Below are 23,177 nucleotides of genomic sequence, written 5' to 3' on the forward strand. Positions count from 1 at the left end.
GTACTGGAAGGTCATCGCATAAGCTTAGGTAAGCGAATGCCTATTTTGTACAAAACAAAACTGGGTTATATCCTCGGTGGCGGTATGATTCCAGCCATGGGAACAATTAAAACAAACACACTTTGTGCTGTATCAGAACAGCTACAAAAGTTTTGGGAGCAAGAGGAGGTAAAGTTCGATGAGAAAACAGATCAACAGACCGAAGACGAATGTGAAAGAATTTTCATTCAAACAACGGAACGAACTACAGATGGGAAATTTGTAGTGAACATTCCATTCTCAGAAAACGTTACAGAATTGGGCGAATCCCGTTCTACCGCACTGAAAAGATTTACAATGTTAGACAAAAAACTGCTTCACGATGAACAATTAAGCGACCAATACGAAGCTTTCATGCATGAATATGAGAATCTAGGACATATGTCAGAAATACATGAGTACGATTCTAGTGAAGGTTATTATCTTCCACACCATGCAGTTATTAAGCACTCTAGTGTAACAACCAAGCTCAGGACAGTGTTCGATGGTTCGGCAGCAACAAGCTCTGGATTAAGCCTTAATGATGTACAATTAAAAGGTCCAGTGGTGCAAAGCGACCTACTGGATATTTTATTACGATTCAGAAAATACCAATACGTTTTTAGTGCGGACGTGGAGAAAATGTATCGACAAATACTGATCAACCCAAAGCAGCGAAAATATCAGAAAATTCTATAGCGAGATACTAATGCTCGACCGAGATCTCGGTCTCGGTCTCGGTTTCGACATTCTCGGCTTCAAATACAACCAAGAAATTTGTCTCGGTTCTCGGCTAATAATAGCCGAGATTCTCGGTCATGACCGAGATTGTAACTTTGTTCGGATAGGCAACCAATTAGGCATACAAATTTTAATTTTACCGCGCACTTGTCGATTGGTGTAAACACTGTAAACTGTAAGTGCATGAGAGAGCTTCGCTCCGTTCGTGCAATATTTGTAATTGTTTATGTTTACAATAGTAATGGATGGAAGTTTCTTTCGGACGCTGTAATGCTGTAAATTAAAATAAGTTCTTTTAAGTGTTGTGTTGCTACTTGCTGTGATTACTTGTAAATTGATTTAATACACTGCTTTGGTGAAAGCAAGATCATTACTTAGGGTAAACGGTATAGTCGTTGGCACTGGTATAGTGATTGGCACTGTGACGATAAAAGTGGATTTAATAAGAAAACTACTAAAGCTTTTAATATAAAATAAATCTCAAACTTTAGCGCCATCTATGTATAATGTGTGTTATTAGTTGCGATGTCGTCAATCCAATATGGTGTTCGCAGTGAGTGAATGTGTCGGACGCGGTTCCTGTTGTTCCTTATGAGTGACGAAGTTTTCACAAATTGTGTAAGCACCACCACGTTGTTCGTTGCGCTGTATTCGCCTGTTATTTGAAATAAAACACAATTACAGGTGAGTTTTCTTTTAATTGAACTTTATAAATGATAATTTGAGGTTATTTTGGGCTTTATTCACCCATTTTAACCGTAATTTCAGTAGTGCCAATAACTGTATGAAAAAATGTCAACTTTTTAATCATTGGCACCATGTGCCAATGACTATGCTTTGGGCGGGAAAGTACTTTATGTCAAAACTCATCTTAAAATTCCTACAATTTTATATTCTATTAGGATATTGTTGAATTGTCATATCAGAAGTGTAGGTAGACAGTTGTTGGCACCAGTGATATTAACTGTCTGGTTGGGTGCCAATGACTATAATTTGTCTAGGTGATCGTCGCCGTCATGCCGAACGTCATTGAAGGCTCAAGATATAGGAAAACCTATGACGAAGGGACGATATCAAGAGCCCTGGAAGATATATTAAATAATGGCCTAAGCAAGAAAGCTGCCTCGCGGAAATATGGAATTCCGCGTTCCACATTGCAATTTCGCTTGAGTCAAAAATTCAGTAAATCGACATTTGGACCACGTCCAATTCTTTCAAATGACGAGGAACAAATTTTGGTTGATTGGGTTTTCCATAGTGCTAAAAAAGAGTTTCCGCGAAGAAAAGAGGATCTGCAAATCAGTGTCAAGTGTTTTCTAGACGAGAAACCAAGAGACAATCCATTTAAAGACAATATGCCGGGTGATGGGTGGTATAAAGCATTTTTGAAGCGACATCCTACACTGTCTGAAAGAGTGCCTGAAGCCGTTACTACTGCCAGTGCGAGGGTTAGTGAAGCAGACATTCGAAAATGGTTTCTGAATATTGAAACATACTTAAAACAAGAGAATTACTTTGATATTCTTAAATATCCCGACAGAGTTTTTAACGCAGACGAGACATGCTTCATGTTATGTCCCACGAACAAAACTGTCTTAGCACCCAAAGGTGCTAGGAATGTTTACGAGGTTGACAATGCCCCAGCAAAATCTAATTTAACTGTTCTATTTACTTTGTCTGCTAAAGGAGACATAACTCCTCCGTTTGTCATTTATGCTTACAAACGTGTACCTTTTGCAATTGCCAGTTCAGTGCCAGATACATGGGGAATTGGCACGAGTTCCAATGGGTGGATGAAAGCAGAACTGTTTTTTGAGTATATAGCAAATGTTTTCCATCCATTCCTAGTCAAAAAGGGCACACAATTTCCTGTTGTTTTATTTGTGGATGGCCACAGCACACACAATTCGTATCAGCTGAGTGACCTCTGCTCCCAACTAAAAATTATTCTAATTTGCTTGTATGCAAACTCTACACGAATTTTACAACCTGCCGATGTATCCGCATTTAAACCACTCAAAACGTATTGGAAAAAAGGCGTATTAGAATGGAGAAGAAACCATATTTCAGAGGCATTAACCCAAGAAAAATTTGCTCCTATTTTACAAAAAGTAATTGAAACTTACATGAAACCTGATATTATACAACACGGTTTTGTTTGTACTGGTTTGTGTCCATGGGATCCAAATGCCATTGACTACTCAAAATGTCTAGGTAAAAATAATACTGTCCAAGACCCCAAAAAAGAAGACAAGGTTATGATACCTCGGTCAAGATTTGAATTAATAGTTGGCGTTAATTTAATGAACAAGCTAAAACTGCCAAATCCAACGACCATTACACAAGAATCTCAAGAATTTTGGGTTTTGCATAGATTGTGGAAAGAATACGATTCAACATCGGTTGAAAACGAGATTGAAAACGAAATTGAAAACGAAATTGACAACGGGATTGAAAACGAGATTGAAAACGAGATTGAAAACGGGATTGAAAACAACTCAGTAGTAGTTCAATTTCTAAATTTTGATAAACCAGCGCCTGTAAATATGGATTTTGACTGTAGCAATATCACCAACAAAGACAACGAAGAATTGTTCAACATTGTAGACATACCGATTATATTTGCAAGCACTTCTAAAATGTCAATAGAAGAAGAATTGGCAACAACTTCTGCTACAACGGGTAAGATTTATTTTATTACTTCTTCTTGTTAGTTTATTTTTGTATTTAGGTTCTTCAGAAATTACAGAAGTCAATGAATCTAATGAATCGGTCATCAATCCTCCCCTAGAAAAAGACCACGAAGAAGAATTATCAACAAACGACCCTAGCAATGTATCACTCAAAGAGTATTTAGTATGGCCGGAAAGTCCTGCCAGGAAAGGCAATAGAAATTCGGAGCGAATACCTTTTGTCCTCACGTCCGAACAGTGGAAAAAAATACAAAGTGAAAAGAGGGAGAAAAAAAGCCTTGCCAAAAAACAAAAAGAAGAAAGAAAACGTAAACGCTTGGAGAAAAAAAAAGAAAATGAAAACAAAAAGAAATGCAAGAAAGTAACAAAGAACAATAAAGAAAAATTAAAAGATGTAAACAGCAATAACCCAAATGAAAAGCAAATAAAAATCATATCTAATATAAAGTTACGTGAAGCGGTAGAAAATGCAAAGAAAGTTCTTTTCTCAGAAGACGATGATGATGAGGAGAAAAAGGAAAATGATAACAATTACGAAATTCGAGGAACCATGGTTAATCAAGGACTATGCTATATTTGTGTGAGAAATATAAATACTTCTAGTAATGGATTTAAATGTTCAAAGTGTTGTCGTGCTTACCATCAAAATTGTATACAAAAGCAGGGCCTTTTTGACATTTTGGTTGACGATGTTTTCACATGCAGAACTTGTAAACTAAAAAAGTAAAGATAAATTTTTTAATCGTTTAAACTAATTTATAGATATTTCATTAACTTACCTTCCCAATGTCTGCCTTACTACTCCTCTAGGTAGGTAGATACAAACAAAATTTTTTTTTTTTTTTATACAAAAAAAGTGTGCCAATCACTATACGCTACGGGTGTCAATTATTGTCATTCAAGTGCCAATCACTGAAATTTAGGTAATTTATACTTCTCAACGAATTTTGAGCTAATTGAGGTAGAAATTATTATGGGAGACGTCTTGTTAATTGAATATATACTATTTTTAATTGCCTGAGTATATCAAACGCAGATTAAACAGCCAAATACGTTAGTTATCACTAAATAAATATTGGTGTCTTTCTTAAAGTGCCAATCACTATACCGTTTACCTTAATTACTTTACTTATAGTTTTGCGGTGCAATATAAAGCGAGTAAGTTGTGTTTATTTAATGTTAATGTTTACTAAGAACTCTAAGAAGGTATAATATTGTGTTGTTGCAGATGAAAACTAAATATGCCTAAAGTAAATCCTATTTGGGAATATTATGAAACAAATATTGTATTACATCCATCGAAGGCTATTTGTAAGTCGTGTAGTAAAACGGTGTCATTAGGCAGTCCTCAGCCCAAACATCAGACTATCAAAGGTTTGAAACTGCACCTGTCGAAATATCATTCAAAGGAATATAAAGACTATGAGAATAAACTGGGTGTAATTGCTCACGAAAATAGTTTGGAAGCGGCTATTTCAAAGCCAGTGCGCCTTAATGATCATAATGATAAACTACTATAGAACAATTAATATCTCATCCGCCTTCAGCAAAATGGCCGGATGATCATCAGATTGTCAAACGAATTGATAAAGCAATTATGGATTACATAATTGTGGACATGCAACCTTATACTACAGTATCAGGTGAAGGATTTAAACGTTTGAATTTCGCTGATCCATCTGGGCCAAAACGTTACAAATTGAAGTCCGAAAACTACTTTCGCAGCCAGTTAATGCCGGAAACATATGAAAAGGTTCAAGCCAAAGTGGTAACTCTGTTAATGGAAGCTGATTGGATAAGTTTTACTACTGATATATGGTCAAATCTTACAAAAACTTGTTCTTTGCTGAGTTTTACTGCCCATTTCGTTCGGAAAGAACAGCGCCTTAAAGTGGTGCTGGCTGCGATTGTCCTGGAAGACGACCACACTGGCGATTATATAGCAGAAAAACTCAAAGAAATTGTCGAAACTTACAACATCGCAAGAAAAGTTCACTTGGCTGTACGAGACAACGCTCGCAACATGGTCCGCGCCACTCGAATAGCTGAATTCACATCGTTGGGTTGTGTTGCTCATACTCTGCAGTTGACGATTCATGATGCCATTTTTTCGGTCGCAGAAGTTGAAACGCTGATAAAAAAATGTCATAAAGTAGTCGGCCATTTTCACAGGAGTGAACAAGCTCGAAGACATTTAAGTACCTTTCAAAAAACTTTAAATTTACCGGAGCATGCGCTTTTTCAAGATGTCGAAACTCGGTGGAATAGTACCTACTTAATGATGGAACGACTGCTTGAGCAAAAAAATGCTTTGAACCTATACCGTATTGAAAAAGGAGGCATACTAGAAATTAACAGTGGTGAATGGAATTTGATGAAAGATATAGTGAACGTTTTGCAATGCTTTTACCAAGCCACGTTGGAGATCTCTTCCGAATCGTCGTGTGTTTCAGTAGTAATACCGTTGCTGGCAATGTTAAATGGAAAATTGACGCCAATACAAAATATTCAGTCCTTTAATGATCAGGAAGATGATAATGAAAATGAAAATCACGCAGAGACGATGAAGAGCAAGCTACTGGATGCTCTTAATCAACGGTTTTCATTTGTTAAAAGTTGTTTGCCACTAATTACTGCAACACTGATTGATCCACGGTTTAAAACCAAATATCTAAGTGAAAGCGAAGTTAACTCAGCCAAGCTTTATATTATCGAGACTATCAATGGAAATGTAGGATCAGATTCTCGTGAGACGATATTGGCATCTTCAACTAACTCATCAAACATGGCTGCAACAAATCAATCAAACTTATGGGCAGCGCATGATTCTATAGAGTTGGAAGACGAGTCAATGACCAATAACGAATACAATTCAAGCTCTGTGATCGAAATAGCGCTAGAAAGCTTTCTTAGAGAACCAAGACTGCAAAGAAATGCTAACATTTTTGAGTATTGGTTTTCGTCATCTTATAAGATGCTTAGGCCTACAGCAAATAAGTTTTTATCTGCGCCGCCTACTAGCGTAGCAAGCGAACAACTGTTTAGCAAAGCTGGACAATTGTACGACGAGAGGCGACAGTCTTTGAAAGGCGAAAATGCCGAAAAAGTGCTTTTTTTATGTTATAATATAATGTTATTTAACTTTGATTATTAGAACAGTTTTTTTGTTAAACATTTAGTACTGTATTAAAAAGTTAACAGCATTTCTAATTTTTTTTTCACACTTTGTCTATTCTCGGTCTCGGCCGAGATCATATTTTATTCTCGGTCTCGGCCAAGAACGAAAAACCCATCTCAGTCGAGCCTTACGAGATACAAGTTGCGGTCGAATCAGGTGTTTCGAATTAAATACTGTGACATATGGCTTGACGTCATCTCCATTTTTGGCTACTCGATGTATGAAGCAACTATCTATTGACTACAAAAATGTGTTTCCAACAGCATCAGAGATAATTCGAGACGATTTTTACGTTGATGATGTATTGTCAGGAGCTGATACAATACAAGAGGCGAAGTCATTGATGGAAACCATCACAAAAATATTAGACACTGCAAAATTTAATCTAAGGAAATGGGTATCAAACGCTGATGAATTGCTGAATCACGAAGATTCAGATCAAACTACATTTAAAACTTTAAACTTGAGTGATGGCGAATTTAACAAAACGTTAGGATTGCTGTGGAATCCCCAACAAGATTATTTACATTACTCTACCATGTATTACGATCCGAATAAAAGCATTACCAAGAGAGAAGTCTTATCAATAATCAGCAGGATTTTCGATCCCCTAGGCTTATTGGGTCAAATACACATCAGGGCAAAGTTGTTAATGCAAGCACTTTGGAAACACAGCCTTAAGTGGGACGATATCTTAACCGATAGCTTGAAAGAGCAATGGTCTTCTTACGTATGCGACATGTACAACATAAAAGAAGTGAAAGTGGATCGACGAGTTGTAATACACGAGCCAACACGCATTGAATTGCATGGTTTTTGCGATGCATCATTAAAAGCCTACGCGGCATGTGTATACGTGAAATCATGGAATGGTGTGCAGGTGAAGTTGATGTATACTTTGTGCCAAATCTCGAATTGCACCTTTACGAGTGGTATCCTTACCGCGCTTGGAATTGTGTGGTGCAAATCTACTTGCGAAATTGATGAATCGAATAATTAAATCTTTAAAACTCAAAATAGACGACATTTACTATTGGTGTGATTCAACAATAGTTTTATGTTGGTTAAATGGTGAATTTAGTAAATGGAAAACATATGTGGCGAACAGAGTTTCAGAAATTCAGGCGTTGACTGACACCACGAAATGGAAACATGTTTCAATGGCGGATAATTCTGCTGATATTCTTACTCGTGGATGCATATTGAATCATTTAAAAGGTTGTGGTCTGTGGTGGCATGGGCCTGACTGGTTGAAGAGTGATATGTTTCGTGACGCTGGCAGCATTGACAATAGGGTGGCAGAGATACTTAAAAATAATTATTTCGATATATTCACAACTGTTTCTTCTTTTACAAAATTACGACGTGTGACACAAATGTTTGTGCCGTAATGAGCAACTGAATGTTTTCTTGCCGTAATGAGACGTTTTATTTCACGTCGCGGAAAACCAAAAACAATCTTTTCCGATAACGCCACCAATTTTATCGGTACTAAAACCAAATTGAAGCGACTTCATAATTTTGACAAAGCAGATACAAATAGACTGAACTATTACTTAACCAGTGAAGAAATTGAATGGAAAACGATTCCTCCAAGATCCCCACATTTTGGAGGCTTATGGGAATCAGCGGTAAAATCAGTTAAGGGTCATCTAGCCAAAATTGCTGATAAGTCGAACCTAGTCTTTGAGGAATTTTACACACTTCTGACGCAAATTGAAGCGTTTCTCAATTCACGTCCTCTTTCACCCCTAAGTACTGATCCTCAAGACTTAACACCCCTTACACTTGGTCATTTTTTAATTGGAAGACGAATTTGAGATATCTAAATCCACATTGACTAATTCGTTTTCAACGAATTCAACAACTGGTCCAACATTTTTGGAAGAGGTACCAGAGGGAGTACCTGAGTGAACTGGACTCCTGAGTATCCAGGACAAAATGGTCCCGTTCCAGTTCTATTCAACTCCAGGAAAAGGATCTCGTCATAATAAAGGACGATAATTTGCCTGTTGCCAAGTGGTTATTGGGACGAATAATTCGATTGATTCCTGGTGACGACGGAATTGCGCGAGTGGCGGAAATAAAGACTTCTAAAGGTTTTATAAAACGTGCAGTTAGATTATTATGCATATTACCAGTTGAAAATCGTAGACAGATTTAGGTTCCAATGTTAATTTGTATTTATCCTATGTTCTGTATTGAAATAAAGTATTTCAACGGGGGGAGGATGTTCAGACGTATTTTTAGTTACTTTTTGTTTTTAACGTAAGAAACGGTTGGTAAAGCAATGTGTTATTTTTGGAGAGTCGCTTGTGAGTAACGGCGGAAGTTAGATGTCGAAATCCTCTCCTCCCGAAACAACCTGTTTATTAAACTCGACGTGTTTTATTTAACGAATCAACATATATATTTTATAAATTCTGTCGAGGAAACGAGTTATAAGTGTACATATATCTTTTTTCTCGAATAAAAGATGAGTATGAAGACTATACAGAGGAAATGGAAGTTGCTACTTCAGAACAGCAACAAGGATAACTAAACGATTCCCTAAATTTTATTATGACCAGCCTCCAACACCAACCCAGGTAACCGGAGTAATTAGCTACAACTCTACCGGCGACCCTGGACTCTCATACATCAAATTTAACAACTAAATATAAAACACTTATTGATACAGGGGCGTCTAAAAGTTTAGTAAATGAACATACTTACCATTCAATATGCGAAGATTATGCAATAGAAGATCCATTTTGCATTCAAACGCCCCATGGTGTCGAAGAAGGCACAAGAGCTCTTAAGGTCACACTTCCGGACATTTTCCAGGAACAGAATAACGAATATACATTTTATTGCTTCAATTTCTCAAACACTTACGATATGTTATTAGGAATGGACGTAATGAAATCTCTAAAGGCACGTGTGGATACCGAAAACGAAACACTAACGACACCTAGAGTAATTATCCCCTAGTATACTCAGATAGGAGAAATAAAATTATTTCCTAGAGAATCCAAAATAATCCAATATCAAGTAAATGATATCCAAGAGGGATACGAATATTTTCCACAATCCGTAGTAAAACTTCCAAATGAACAACAACAAATTTTATCACCAGCTGCATTGGTAAAAGTGTCTAACGGAAAAACCTTTATAAGATTAAATAATATGACAGAAGAAACTATAACAACGGACGAACAAACCCATAACATCTATGTTACATCTATAAAAGAATTTGAAGAAATGTACAATATGGGATACTGTAATATCAAACCCGATCGACTGGCGCAAATGCAAAAAGAAAGTATTAAAACTTATTTCCAGCAGAAACAGTTTAACTTAGAAGAAGAAGCTGCACTAAAAGTGTTACTTACAAAGTATAAAAATCTGTTTCATACCGAAGGCCAGAAACTTACCTTCACGCACAGAATAAAACACACACTCAATATGAAGAATCAAGAACCAGTTTTTTTTGTAAAAAGATACAGGCAACCCCTGGAAATGCGTAAAGAAATTAAGCGACAGGTGACTGAATTACTAAAGGACATTACGAGGTTAAGAGAATGCCTTTTAGACTCAAAAATGCTCCCGCCACTTTTCAAAGGCTAATGGACAGCGTATTAAGAGGTCTGCAAGAAGACACCTGCCTCGTATTTTGGATGACATAATCATATATTCATCCTCGCTAGAAGAACATCTCGTGCGACTGTCAAAAGTATTCGAGCGACTTTAAAAGGCTAATTTCAAACTGAAATTGGAAAAATGCGACTTTCTTCAAAAAGAGCTAATATATTTCGGGCACGTAATAACGGACGAAGGTGTTAAACCTGACCCCGAAAAGATTTCCGCCATCCAACGATATCCGATACCAAAAACCAGGGTTGCTTGTCGACGCGTCGACATTTTTGTTGACACTTGACCTCGACGTACTTATTCGACACGACTTATATTCATTTGATGTATAGTTTTTTGACGATTAGTGCGTAGTGATCTCATGATGAGTGGCAGAAAAATTAACGATAATTTTGATAAATTAAAGATTCAACTAGTTAAGGTTGACGATCGTCATGTAGCTCGTTGTTTGATATGCAAAAATATTGTAAAAAAATACCGGGTTTAAGCGATTGCAATCGCATAGGTAAGATTAATCAATTATTAAAGTTTTATAACAACGTAAAAGGATTTATTATCTTTTTTTATTTAGAAATGTATGCAAACTTATCGTTGTAGACACTGACGAATTAAAATACAATAATAATGAACCAAAACGAAAAACTTTGTCGGATGCTGAAAAAAAAGTATGGTTATTAACCATACAGGTGATACAAAAGTAGAGTATCAAATGAAAACCACATGAAGGGTACAGGGAATAAACAGGCTAAGTCAATTTTTGTTGAAATCGTGTTAACAACACAGTCTGGTAAAATTAAAGCGAATCTTTTCGTCAATGTTCATAAAAAGGGGAAAAGACGGTTAGGTCAAGAGAAAACACAGAACTTAAATTTGGTGAAGAGGGAATATACAGGTTATGTCCTTAAAACAAGGAATAAACCGGCTAAGTCGCAGCGTCAACTACCTGTTTTTGCTAACTCAGGGGAGTTGGTGAAAATTGGCTTTTTTGCGCTAACAATAATATCAAAGAAGCTTCGAATTCCTGGTGTGAGTCGCAGTTTGTTTCTGTCAGTAAAGTGTTGTGTGGTGTTGTGCAAATAATGCAAGACGAAACTAAAGAATCAACGAATGGTCAGAGTACCAAAAAACGGAAAATGTTTGGACGGCTACACGAAGTTCGCAAAAAACTTAGGCTACAAAGCCACGAAATGGGTCCGGACTGTAAATGTCGTAAAAAGTGTTTCGAAACCTTGAAGGAAGAAGTACGTAAAGAAATTCTACGCCAATTTAACTTGCTACTAACAGAAGATAAACAAAATTTATTTTGTGCGGTTTAATTTCCCTCGTACCAGTAGCAACGCGACGACCACGTTAACCTGAAGAATCCGCGAAACTTCGTGATGCTACATTTTTCTACAGAATTCGTGCAAAAATAAATGATCGTATTGAAGAAGTATCTGTTTGCAGGACGGCTTTTATGTCAATTCACGGAATTACTAAGTCAAAAATCGAACATCTCGTTCGTACTTTAAAAATGACTGGCATAGCTCCAAAGAATAAAAGAGGAAAGCATAACACACGTCCAAGAAAATTAAGTCCGGAAGTTCTAAATATCATTCACGATCACATAAAAAGCTCATCATCTCACTATGGCTTACGGGATTCTTCAAAAATTTACCTATTTGAAGACTTGAATATGAAAAAAATGCATAAATTATTTGAGGAAGTGCATCCACAAGTAAAGATATCGTATGAAACTTACAGAACAGTTCTAAAAAGGGATTTTAACATCTCGTTTGGATATCCAAGAACAGATACATGCAGTACTTGCGATCAATTCATGGCGAAGAAAAGGGTACTCCTCGCTGAGAAACTAAATAAACGAGACAATGAAACGAAAAAGATAGAAAGATTAATTGGGAAGATTGAGCTGGAAAATACTGTTCACAAAAGCCAAGCAGAACAGTTTTACATTCGGAAAAAAGCTTCTAAATTAGAATCCAAAAAGTCAAAAGAAATTGAAGCGATATGTTTTGACTTTTCAAAAAATTTACCTGCCCCAAACTTATCAACCAACGATGTTTACTATAAGAGACAACTATCAATTTATGCCTTCAACATACACATTTTGGGAAATTCTCAAAGCGTGTTTTATGTTTATCCTGAGTTTGTGGGAAAAAAAGGTAGTGACGATGTCGCTTCGTTAATTCACCACTTTGTGTACAACTTCCTCGACGAGAAAGTTAAGTCTTATACTTATTATTCTGCGATTCGTGTCCGGGTCAGAATAAAAATTTTACAATTTTTCGTTTCCTGCATCATCTGGTTAACATAAAAAAACTTCTAGACTTTATTAAAGTTATATTTCCAATTCGGGGACATTCATATTTGGAATGCGACAAGAATTTCGGCTTGGTAAATCAAAAAAAAACAAAGTAGAACATCCTAAGGAATGGATTGCAGCTTTTGAAAATGCTAGATCCAAACCAAACCCATTTATCGTTTTGGATGTTACACAGGATTATTTTCGAGGGTGGACGAAGCATTTCGATACAATATACAAAAAGAAATGCCCCATTCTGTCCCGTCCTATTAAGGAAATAAAGGTGGAAAAAGAGCATCCACATCTACTATATTACCGTACTTCATATACCGGTGCATGGGAAAATTTTGTTATTACCAGCCCCAAGTCTCGAAAAACAAAGCTAAATAACAACGAATTTGAGCTTCCGGAGTGTTGCTATAGAGGTATGTTTAGTATAATGTTACGCTAAATATTACTGTATATTTACGAAAAAATTCAGATTTAATACAGATTTCCAAAGAGAAATTCCAAGATTTACAGCATCTAGCCCAGTTTTATGGACCTGAGGCAGCAAACTTTTATTCGTCAATACCCCATAAATGAATGTTTTAAATGAATGTTTTCTTGTTTCATTATTTAATAAAATATTATAAAACTGTTGACGCTCGGACTAAGCTGTTTTATTCCCAGCTTTTGGTGGTGTTACTGAGTAATTTTGAGTATTATCAACGTTATGCAACCGCAATCAAATTTGCCGTTATATTTTACCGTAGTATCAAGAGCTACATTTCCTTTAATGATGCTCAAACATTAAAATTACTTTTACAGGCGAACTTATTCAGTCTGAAACTTTTAACACGATTTTCTAGATTATTTTGTATTTTGACTTAGCTCATTTATTCCCTGTACCCTTCACATGTATAAAAACTCATATTAAAGTGAAATGAAAGAATAGATTTTTTCCGATTCATTTCCTACTTCATTTTTATTTTATTCACTTCTAAATACTTAATTATTAAGAGTACAAATTTAAAAGTCGGAAAAAAAGTCCTAAAACCAATGTCACTGTGACAACCATTCGATATGACTTTTTTTCGCTTGTTGGAACATTATTTCGTATGTTATTTTGTACGTTAATGTTTAGAACCGAATATCCCGACAACAAAGCTAAATCTGAAAAAAAGTCTGCTTTCATGTCTCTTTAAAATGCGTTTTTCTACATGGGGTTTTCGTTTTTGGGGGGGTTTCTTTTGAATCACCTGTATTAGTTTATAAATTACAAAAATAATTATTTTTAGGCGTCTGATGATGATTTTGGCGATTTAATTGGAGAATATGAAGTTTTAAATGATGGGGAACTAGAACGGTTGGAATACATATCTACAGCATCTGATACAGAGATATCAACACCAAGCAGTAGTTCTAGTTATTATCAACCTAACATAAATACTCCAAAAACAATTCAAAATCAAAAAATACCACGCTTAACAAATAATTCAAAGAAAAGAAAACTTATGAGTGATTTTACGGAGTCTATTACCAAGGAAGAGGCATCAAAAGTTGATGACTGTTTAGCTAAGTTTATATTTGGATGCAATTTACCATTTAGAATCGTAGAATCTAAAGTATTTAAATCATTTGTAGAATCTTTAAGACCGGCTTATGCAAAAATTATTCCTACCAGAAGTAGGCTAAGTAGTACACTACTTAATAAATGTTACAACGATTGTATGCATGTAGCTCAAATAAATTTAGGTACCGAATCTGTAATCATCTATGATGGATGGAAAAATTCTGCAAACAACACAAAGACTGTAGTAACAATGTTACAAACTACCGATGGTAGGAAGACGTTTCTTAATGCAAGGGATTTTACAACAGAATCTCAAACTGGAGAAAAAGTGGTTGAAATTATATCTGAATCAAAACAAATTGCCAAAGAGAAGTATAATGTAGATATTTATGCAGTGGTTACAGATAATGCTAGTCAAATGGTGAAAATGGGAAATTTGTTAAAGCATGCTATCTGGCCTACTAAATGTAGTAGCCATACAGGAAATCTCCTTGCTAAAGATGTGGTGAACAAAGATTACTGTAAGAAAGTTGTTGTAGTAATGAAAGAATTTAAACAATCGGACCTTGAGCAGATGATTGTTGATCGAGGAGGACATCGAATTAAATTACCTGCACAAACACGCTGGTGCACAAATCGTGATACATTTAAATCGTTCCTTAACAACTTGGATTTTATGAAACAGGTACTTGCTGTTACGAAAAACAAAATTAAAACCGTCGTTAAAGAAACTATTTTTGATGACAATTTTGTTCAACATGTTGAATCCCAAGTAGAAAAAATTCAAGATCCAATCTGTAATCTTATTAACGTGTGTCAAAAAATCTGAAACCTCAATAGCGCATGCAGCTAATTTACGGTTGTCTCCAAAGTTACCAAACGTGTAATACCCCTTTTTGAAAAAGCGGCAATATATGGCACTGAATGTATATAGTTCAGTAGCTTATCACTTTCATCCCTTTTACGATAACAATACTCTCTTACAAGATCACAAACAAAAAATCAGTGGGTTTTTATTTAATCACCTTGATGCCAATGGAATATTCAGTTGGGATGCATATAGCGAAAAAATGGAATATTCAAGCAGTTGCTTGACAAAAATATTACGGATCCCTTAGTGTTTTGGCGACTGGCAAAAATAGAGCATCCTAATCTTGCAACTTTACTACTAAGACTACTAAATATTCCAGCGTGCTCAGCTCAAATAAAGCCATTATTTTCAGATTGGGGTAACTTACATCTACTTCGAAAGCGATTAAAATTTGAAACATATACAAAATTAGTTCACGTATATTTTACTTTGCGACATCGAAATGAAAATGTTATAGATTTTGATATGTATGATTCGGAAGACAGAAATGCCCGTCAGCAGGCAATAAATCAATTATTTGTAGAATACATGACTGCTGATAGTACATCATACATTTACGTAGCAGAAGAGGAACTTTACCAAGAACTCTGCGTAAGATATTCCCAGTTAATGAATGACAAGGGGCCACGAATAGTTCGCTGTTTAAGAAGAGCTAGAGTTATAAAAGAAGTGGATAAACAGTTGCAACTAATCGCCGATTATCACAACGGTAGTTACCCCGTTATCATCGAGGAGTGGAGCAAACGCTAAAACACTTGCAGAAAGATTATTGGCGGAAAAAGATGAAAAGTGCCATCTCACGATACGTCAAGGATATGTAGCAGCAATAAAGATAATAGAATACCAGAATCACCGCCGCTATCTATAACGGAAACACCGGATGCACCTTTCAGAAAAATATTCATAGACGCTTTCTCAGTCGGCCACCAGAATTCCGTTTTGACATCGTCCGAAGTATCGGACATTGTACGAGGGTGTCGTCGTCCTAAAAGGGAAGTACCTTACCCTAGTTGATGCATTTTCAAGGCTACGCCACGCTATGGAAATAAATAGTAAAAAGCCATCAGACATCTTGGATGCTCTAATCACATACTTCTCATATTACGGTGTTCCTGAGGAGATCTGTAGTGACACAGGTATATAAGTATACAGTTTAATAACGAACTCATTTAAGAAATGGCAAAATTACACAAAATTAGATTACACAAAATTAGATTACACAAAATTAGATTACATTTCGGCACAGCGAAAAAGCCGGAGTCCCAGGCAACTGTTAAGAGATTCCACTCCACTTTACTGGAACACTTAAGGTGTTTAGAAGATGAAACAGTACCAAAAGAGCGAAAAATGCGAATAATAATAGTACCTCATCAGCGATTAAACTGACTGATGAATTTTTCTATGACGAACGTACATATCAGGATTTGATCAATCGCCACAAGGAAAGAATGAAAATTCTCTACTCACAATTACAACGAAAGGACATTCACCGAAAAGAATGGACACAAGAAAAGCAAAAGCCTCAGGTTAAGCAAACTGAGTGGAAAATCGGTGAAAAGGTGTACGTGACCAACCTAACAAAGAGTAGTAAGTTAATGAAACCCTTCCTAGGACCATTTACAATTATCAAAATAAACGATAAAGACACTGTCCTAGTGAACACCAAAAGAGGTATTCACTCAAACACGGTATTCTTCCAGATGTTCCATCCTCTGAATCATCCATGCCGAAGTAAAAATTACCGAAATAGAAGGACCACTATTCCCTTTATATCTAGGGAAGGTAGAAAACAAATTATCAACGTGGACAATTGCCGTACAATATGACATCGAACCAATTCTTGTAGAAGTACAGAACATGAACGACAGATGCAGTGAAATATCAAACGCAATTAATGGTAGCAAAGAAGCCTATCATAATCGTCAAGAACTTCACAATGGAAGCCAATAGAAATTTAATGAATATTGGGATAAAACGTTTATTGCCCAGAGTTCGACAAACAAGAGGAACTTTGAACTTTGTTGGTAGTATAATCAAGGCCATATCTGGACACCTAGATAATGAAGACGCTGAAAGATATGATCGAACGATCGAAGAATTGTCGAAAAATCAAGATAAAATCATTAAGGCCAGCCAAAGTCAAATATCACTTGGAATTAAGGCAATGGATGAATTTAGACAGAACATAGAATATATTCAAAAGAACCAGGTTATTCTGAAGTCACGAATATTACAGTTGGGAAAAGCTATAGAAAATATTACCGTATTCACGTTACAAGCGAACAAAAAGGCTGATTTTTATGCCATGATAGTAACAATAGCAACAGGAATGAATACTGTCAATCTTCTAATCGACCAAATACTTACTGCAAAAACATTTGCCAAATTAAACGTACAACAATAATAAACGCAGAAACATTAATAGAAGAATTGAGGAGTTTGCTGCAACAAGGAGGTATCTGACTTTTGTGGGCAAAATGAGTTACGTACCTTATCTTGTGGAAGTGGAAGCTCTCTATCGGTTGGCGCAACATAGATGTTTCACTTGGGCTTATTTTTAAGTGGAGGAAGTAGTTTACAGATACCCCCTACTTTTATTTGGCGCAACAAGGGTATACGGGCAGCAGATACATCGATGTTGCACCAAACGCCCCGGTGACGTGTATTAATCAAAGAGGCAGTTACACCTAACCTACAAATATTTGGGAACACGTATGAAGAGTTTTGATAAACAATGAGCTATTTAAGTGATTTACAATGTGAAAGTGAACCATTCAGTGGAGGATCTAGCGTTAATTATGAGTCCTCTGCAAGTGAGAGTGAAAACAGCGATAGAAATGAGGATCCTGTTGTAAAAAAACGAAAAACAAGAAATGAGTATAACTGGAGCAGAAATCTTCGAAAACGATTACTGGCGGAGGGAAAAGAACACATGAGTTCAAGGAATAAACTGAACCCTAAAGCTTGTCGCTCACTTGCCCGTCACAGCACGTGCCGTCAAAATCCGGATAGAATCGGAACAATGCAATTGAATGAACAACCGCTCACTAGTCCGACACAGCACGGCTCAGACCGGCCGTCGACGGAATGGATTGCCGGTCTCCGATCCTTCCCGGTGAAAAACGGACTGTACCGTGCTGCGCTGGGCAAGTGAGCGCAGAGTCGGCCGGCGTCGGCCGGCATCGGCCTGCATTAAATAACGTCAACTAGGAGCGACATGTCCAAACTTGTTCATTTTTGTATTTTTAAGTTACAGCTCTTAAGTTCTGTAGTGCACGCAAGAGAAGACACTACTTTTTAAAATGGATGACGAAAAATTAATTTGCTTGGTTCAAAAATATAAGGAAATTTATGATTTGAGTAACAAGGACTACCATAATCAACAGGTGAAGGATAACATATGGGAGGAAATTGGAGGAGAAATAAATAGACCTGGTAAATATTGACATTATATATTTTTAATATTTATAATTATATATTTTTTATTTATTGAATGGATAGTATACAGTAAACAAGCGACGGTATGTAATTTTAAAAAATATTTAAAGAATTTTTTATCTCGATAAAACCAATTTTTACAACCGTTACGTGCTTATATATTTTATTTTATTTTTAATGAAATGAATTGTGCCACATATTGTTATTGCACAATAATTACTAAGTGTCAGTCTCAATATTGACTGCCGTATTTCTTTTGCCTTTCCTAACTGTTGCCGTTTGCCATGATACGGAACCAGTCCCAGAGAAGTAATTTTTAAATGTATTTCTAATCTCCATTGCAAGTGCAGTTGAAGTTCCACCTATTCCTGACATATCTGTTAATCCGTGTGAGGGTTGATTATCTTCGTCGTTTTCGGTCCAATGGCATGTATCATTTCGAAGAAAGTTATGCAAACAACATGTAGCAACTACAACTTTATCGAGGTGCTCAGGGATAATTTGCAAGCGTCTTTGATAAATACGAAATCTCTTTGTCAAAATTCCGAAAGCATTTTCTGAAACACGTCTAGCTCTACTGAGCCTGTAATTAAAGATTTTAATTTCTTCGTTATTCAGTATTTCGCCACCTGGATAAGGTCGCATTCAATGTTTGTGTAGAGGAAAAGCCTCATCTCCTACAAAGACATGAGGCATAATTACATTAGTGCCAGGTAAAGCTTTATCTTGAGGTAAATCCAGATTATTTTTGAACATTTTCTTTCCAATTGCAGAATTTGCAAATATTCCGCCATCGCTATTTCTTCCATAGGCGCCTACATCAATGGCAGTGAATTTACAATGTGCATCTACAAATGCAAGTAAAACAATACTAAATATCTTTTTGTAGTTAAAATTATAGCCACTATTAGGGGGTTTATCGGTAACTACGTGCTTTCCGTCGATGGCAGCAATACAGTTGGGAAAATTCCATAATCTTTGGAAATCATGTTCATTTTGTATCCAACTTTCTTTTGAAGGAGAAGGTATTACCAACGGTCCCAATTTTTTCCATATAGCCTCACAAGTTCCATAAACTAAGTTACGAACTGTTGTTTCTCCAAGTCGGTAGCTAAATGCAATTGTTCGAAATGTATCCCTCGTAGCAAAAAATCTAAAACAAAACCTGGTTAGGTAGTGAAAATTATCAGCTATACTTTTTTTGTTTCATTTTTAGTTTCCGAATGCAAAAAAAGATGGGGAACGTTGAGGGACAGTTTCCGAAAATCCATGAAATCTCAGAAAACCAGAAGTGGTCAATCAGCAGAAAAAAAGAAAAGTTGGCGATATGATAAGCAGATGTCATTTCTGCAACCGTTTTTGGCAGATAGAAAACAAATCAGCAATGTTGATATATCTGACTCGTCAGAAACAGAAGCGCAGGAGCAGGACATAAATATCGAAGTAGTCAGTCCTCTCAGTATTGCAAGCTGCTCTTCTACGTCTACAGCGTGCAATGCTACTCTTAATAAAACGCAAATGTTAGCCAAAGAAAAGGACAACATTCATCAGAAGAAAAATGCTACCATATCATCGGCAGAAGTATTGCAAAATTATATAAATGATAAAAGAAGACGGCCTACTCCGGAAATACAGCATATTTCTGACCCTATTAACAAATTTTTTGAATGTATGGCGGAGACTGTAAAAACATTTTCTCCGCAATTGCAAATAGAGGTCAAATCCAAAATATTTTCAATAGTGAGTGACGCGGAGAGAACAAATATGAATTTCAGCTCGATGCCTGGTCAGGGAACGGCTTTTGATACTCATCGTTTTCCATTTGCATCCTTTCATCATCAAAGTCAAGGTACTATGCCCCTACCACCACAACCACAATTTCAGCAAGAACCATATCAGTTGCCATATTCGCGGCCTCAAACGCAGCATCCTACAACCACACGATCTTACATGTCATACTCTGAACCACAAACAACAGCATTGGACAGCCTGCTAACTCCATCAAATGACCTTAGGAACGATAATGTCGACAATAACGACGGTAACAGAGATACCATGAACTACTAGAGCGTAATTTGTACTTATCTGTTATCTAAAAAAAATTTTTTTTTCTAGGAAAAACTATTATTTTTAATTTTTTGCTGGACGAGATTTTCTTTAACCCTCCAGTAGACGGGTGAGGCCTGTGAGTTCACCCAATACTTATATGTTGCTGTAATTTTTGTAAGAAAAATTTTGGCACCGTGGGCTTCCGTGTACCTTTCACAAATAGTAAAACCCGAATTATTATAAAAATTTCTAATAAAGTATGTGACAATTTTTTTGGAAAAAAAATAAAAATGTCCTAATAGGCCTCACGCGTTCACTCATGTAACATCTTATAAAAAAACAAATACGTGTTTTCATTACTCTTTTGGTAGAATTAAAAAAAATATAGAAGTAAATTTTAAATTTTCTGTTTTCTCAATAAGTTCCAAATTGCTAAATTTAAATTCGGGGTATTCCCTTCTTACAATGACTTCGCTAGTGTATAACGGTCCGTGATTCCCCTAACATCACCACTTGGCTTCTGTACACAAACGTGGTTCAGTCGTTTATTACTTTTGTTAGTGAATTGTTTTCCAGAGAGTGGCGTAAAAACAAGTTATTATAAGTGTTTGTTAAATTCTTTTGGATTATCGAAGGTAAATAATTCTATAGTTATATATAAATATCAAGCATATTTACGTATTTTCTTTTTTCTCTCCCTTATAGGTTTATTTTATTTCAATGTGTTCATATGAACGAGAGGTAAAAAGGTTAGAACGCCTTGCCGATGAAGTAAATAGTGATGAACTTTCAGAGTTGACTGAAAGTGATAATGAATCTTTGGCCGACGAAGACCATAACCTTGTAAGTGACCATGAATCAGATACTGAGCAAGAGTCGTTTTCAGATGTAGAAGAACAAGCCAATCTTTTGCGAAGAAGCAGATGTAAGTACTTTTATGGAAAGGATGGGACAAAATGGAGTAAGGAAGCTGCACCGTTGAATGTTCGAACGCGGCAAAGGAACATTGTAACACATCTTCCAGGTGTGTTGGGACTGGCAAAGAATGGAAAAACGCCAATGCAATGTTGGATGTACTTTTTCGAAGAAATCGTGAATGTCATTATAGTAAACACTAATCTATACATCACAAAAATTTCAAATAGATATCAAGATCAGTACGACTACAAGGAAACAAATACCACTGAAATAATGGCATTACTAGGTCTGCTGTATCTAGTAGGTTCGCAGCATGGAGGACGAAAACACATTGCTGAATTTTATAGCGACGATGGCCTAGGATGCGAAATATTTCCTGCTGCAATGGCTCAAAGAAGGGTTAAATTTTTGTTGAGATGCCTACGGTTTGATGACACAAACACCAGAGAGGTCAGAAAATCCCAAGACAATCTTGCTGCCGTAAGGGAAATGATGATAAAGTTCAATGAACAGTGCAAAGTACACTATTCTGTTGGGGAGTACGTTACCCTTGATGAAATGCTACTTGCATTTCGTGGGAGATGCAGATTTAAAATGTATATCCCAAATAAGCCAAATAAATACGGCTTAAAAGTGTTCTCAATGGTCGATTCTAGGACATTCTACACATTCCATTTAGAAATCTATGCAGGGACTCAACCCGAAGGCCCATTTAAAATCGATAATTCAACAGCTGCTGTCACAGAGAGGATCTGTATGCACCTATCCGGATCTGGACGAAATGTAACCATGGATCGTTGGTTTACCGGATATAAAATAGCTAGTTTGCTATTACGAGAGCATCGCCTCACTGTAGTGGCAACTATTCGGGCCAACAGAAGGGAATTACCTTTAGAAATAACACAGGTAAAGAACAGGAAAGTGAATTCGTCGCTATTTGCTTTTAGTAAAGACATGATGGCTGTTTCATACGTTCCAAAAAAATCAAAAAATGTTTTATTGATTTCGTCAATGCATCATGACACTGCTATTGATCAAAGTACTGGTGAAAAAGCTAAACCAGAAGTGGTCAGTTTTTATAATATGACCAAAGGTGGTGTAGATGTTGTCGACCGAATGATAACAGCATACAATCCAGCCAGAAACACACGACGTTGGCCTATGGTCATATTTTATGGATTGATGAACGTCGTTGCGATTAACGCTTTTATAATTTATAAAGCAAACAACCCTGATGGTGAGTTTAGTAAAAGTCGAAGAATGTTTTTAAAAAATCTAGGAACTTCTTTACTAAAAGAAAACATGCGACAAAGGGCTGTAAATGCACGCCTGCCAAGAAAAGTTCGTGAAACAGCTGGTCGTTTATCAGGACTCTCTGCTTCAGAAGACCAGCAGGACCCCCTCCCAATAAACGGGGCTACTGTAAATATTGTAAACGAAGGAAGACTCGATACTTTTGCAAATTTTGCAGGTGTTGGTTGTGCATGGATCATATTACAGCTTGTTGCCGCGAATGCACAGAGAAAAATTAATCTGAATTATCACCTTTTTTCCCATCCATTGTTTTGTGTCGAGGCTATTTTAAACATTTTGATATAGTTTTTTTTTATAAATTAGTTTATTAACTGTATACTTATAACTTCTTTTTATACTTGTTATTGTTTAAAACTCAGTAAATAATGTTTAAAATAAAAGTGTTCAAAACGATATGTGTTGTTAAATTTAACAAAATTCCTAACCTTAATATTTATATTTTTTAATTTTATTGACTCATGGTGAAA

At 36.2% G+C, this 23,177-nt stretch overlaps 3 protein-coding genes and 1 long non-coding RNA gene across 4 annotated transcripts; 3 read left to right on the plus strand and 1 right to left on the minus strand.

Moving 5' to 3' along the window:
* The first annotated feature begins 36 nt into the window (after positions 1–36).
* Positions 37–717, plus strand: LOC111419803 (uncharacterized). The gene has a single exon (XM_023052671.2). It carries the CDS (start codon positions 37–39, stop codon positions 715–717), a length of 681 nt encoding a protein of 226 aa, XP_022908439.2.
* A 464-nt stretch (positions 718–1,181) lies between these two features.
* On the minus strand, positions 1,182–9,245 carry LOC139429115 (uncharacterized). The gene is made up of 2 exons (XR_011639816.1): positions 4,232–9,245; positions 1,182–4,167 (listed from the first exon to the last, which is right to left on the minus strand). It is a non-coding gene; the product is annotated as an uncharacterized lncRNA (long non-coding RNA).
* Positions 9,246–17,979: 8,734 nt separating this feature from the next.
* On the plus strand, positions 17,980–20,776 carry LOC139429116 (uncharacterized). Its single transcript, XM_071194611.1, has 2 exons — positions 17,980–18,426; positions 19,646–20,776. The coding sequence occupies exons 1-2, from the start codon at positions 18,294–18,296 to the stop codon at positions 20,494–20,496; spliced, it is 984 nt and encodes a 327-aa protein (XP_071050712.1). The 5' UTR covers positions 17,980–18,293; the 3' UTR covers positions 20,497–20,776.
* A 422-nt stretch (positions 20,777–21,198) lies between these two features.
* LOC111418784 (piggyBac transposable element-derived protein 4-like) lies at positions 21,199–22,933 on the plus strand. Its single transcript, XM_071201498.1, has 2 exons — positions 21,199–22,818; positions 22,868–22,933. The coding sequence occupies exons 1-2, from the start codon at positions 21,199–21,201 to the stop codon at positions 22,931–22,933; spliced, it is 1,686 nt and encodes a 561-aa protein (XP_071057599.1).
* The last annotated feature ends 244 nt before the right edge of the window (positions 22,934–23,177 follow it).

This window comes from Onthophagus taurus, chromosome 2, assembly GCF_036711975.1.
Source record: "Onthophagus taurus isolate NC chromosome 2, IU_Otau_3.0, whole genome shotgun sequence".
Lineage (NCBI taxonomy): Eukaryota > Metazoa > Arthropoda > Insecta > Coleoptera > Scarabaeidae > Onthophagus > Onthophagus taurus.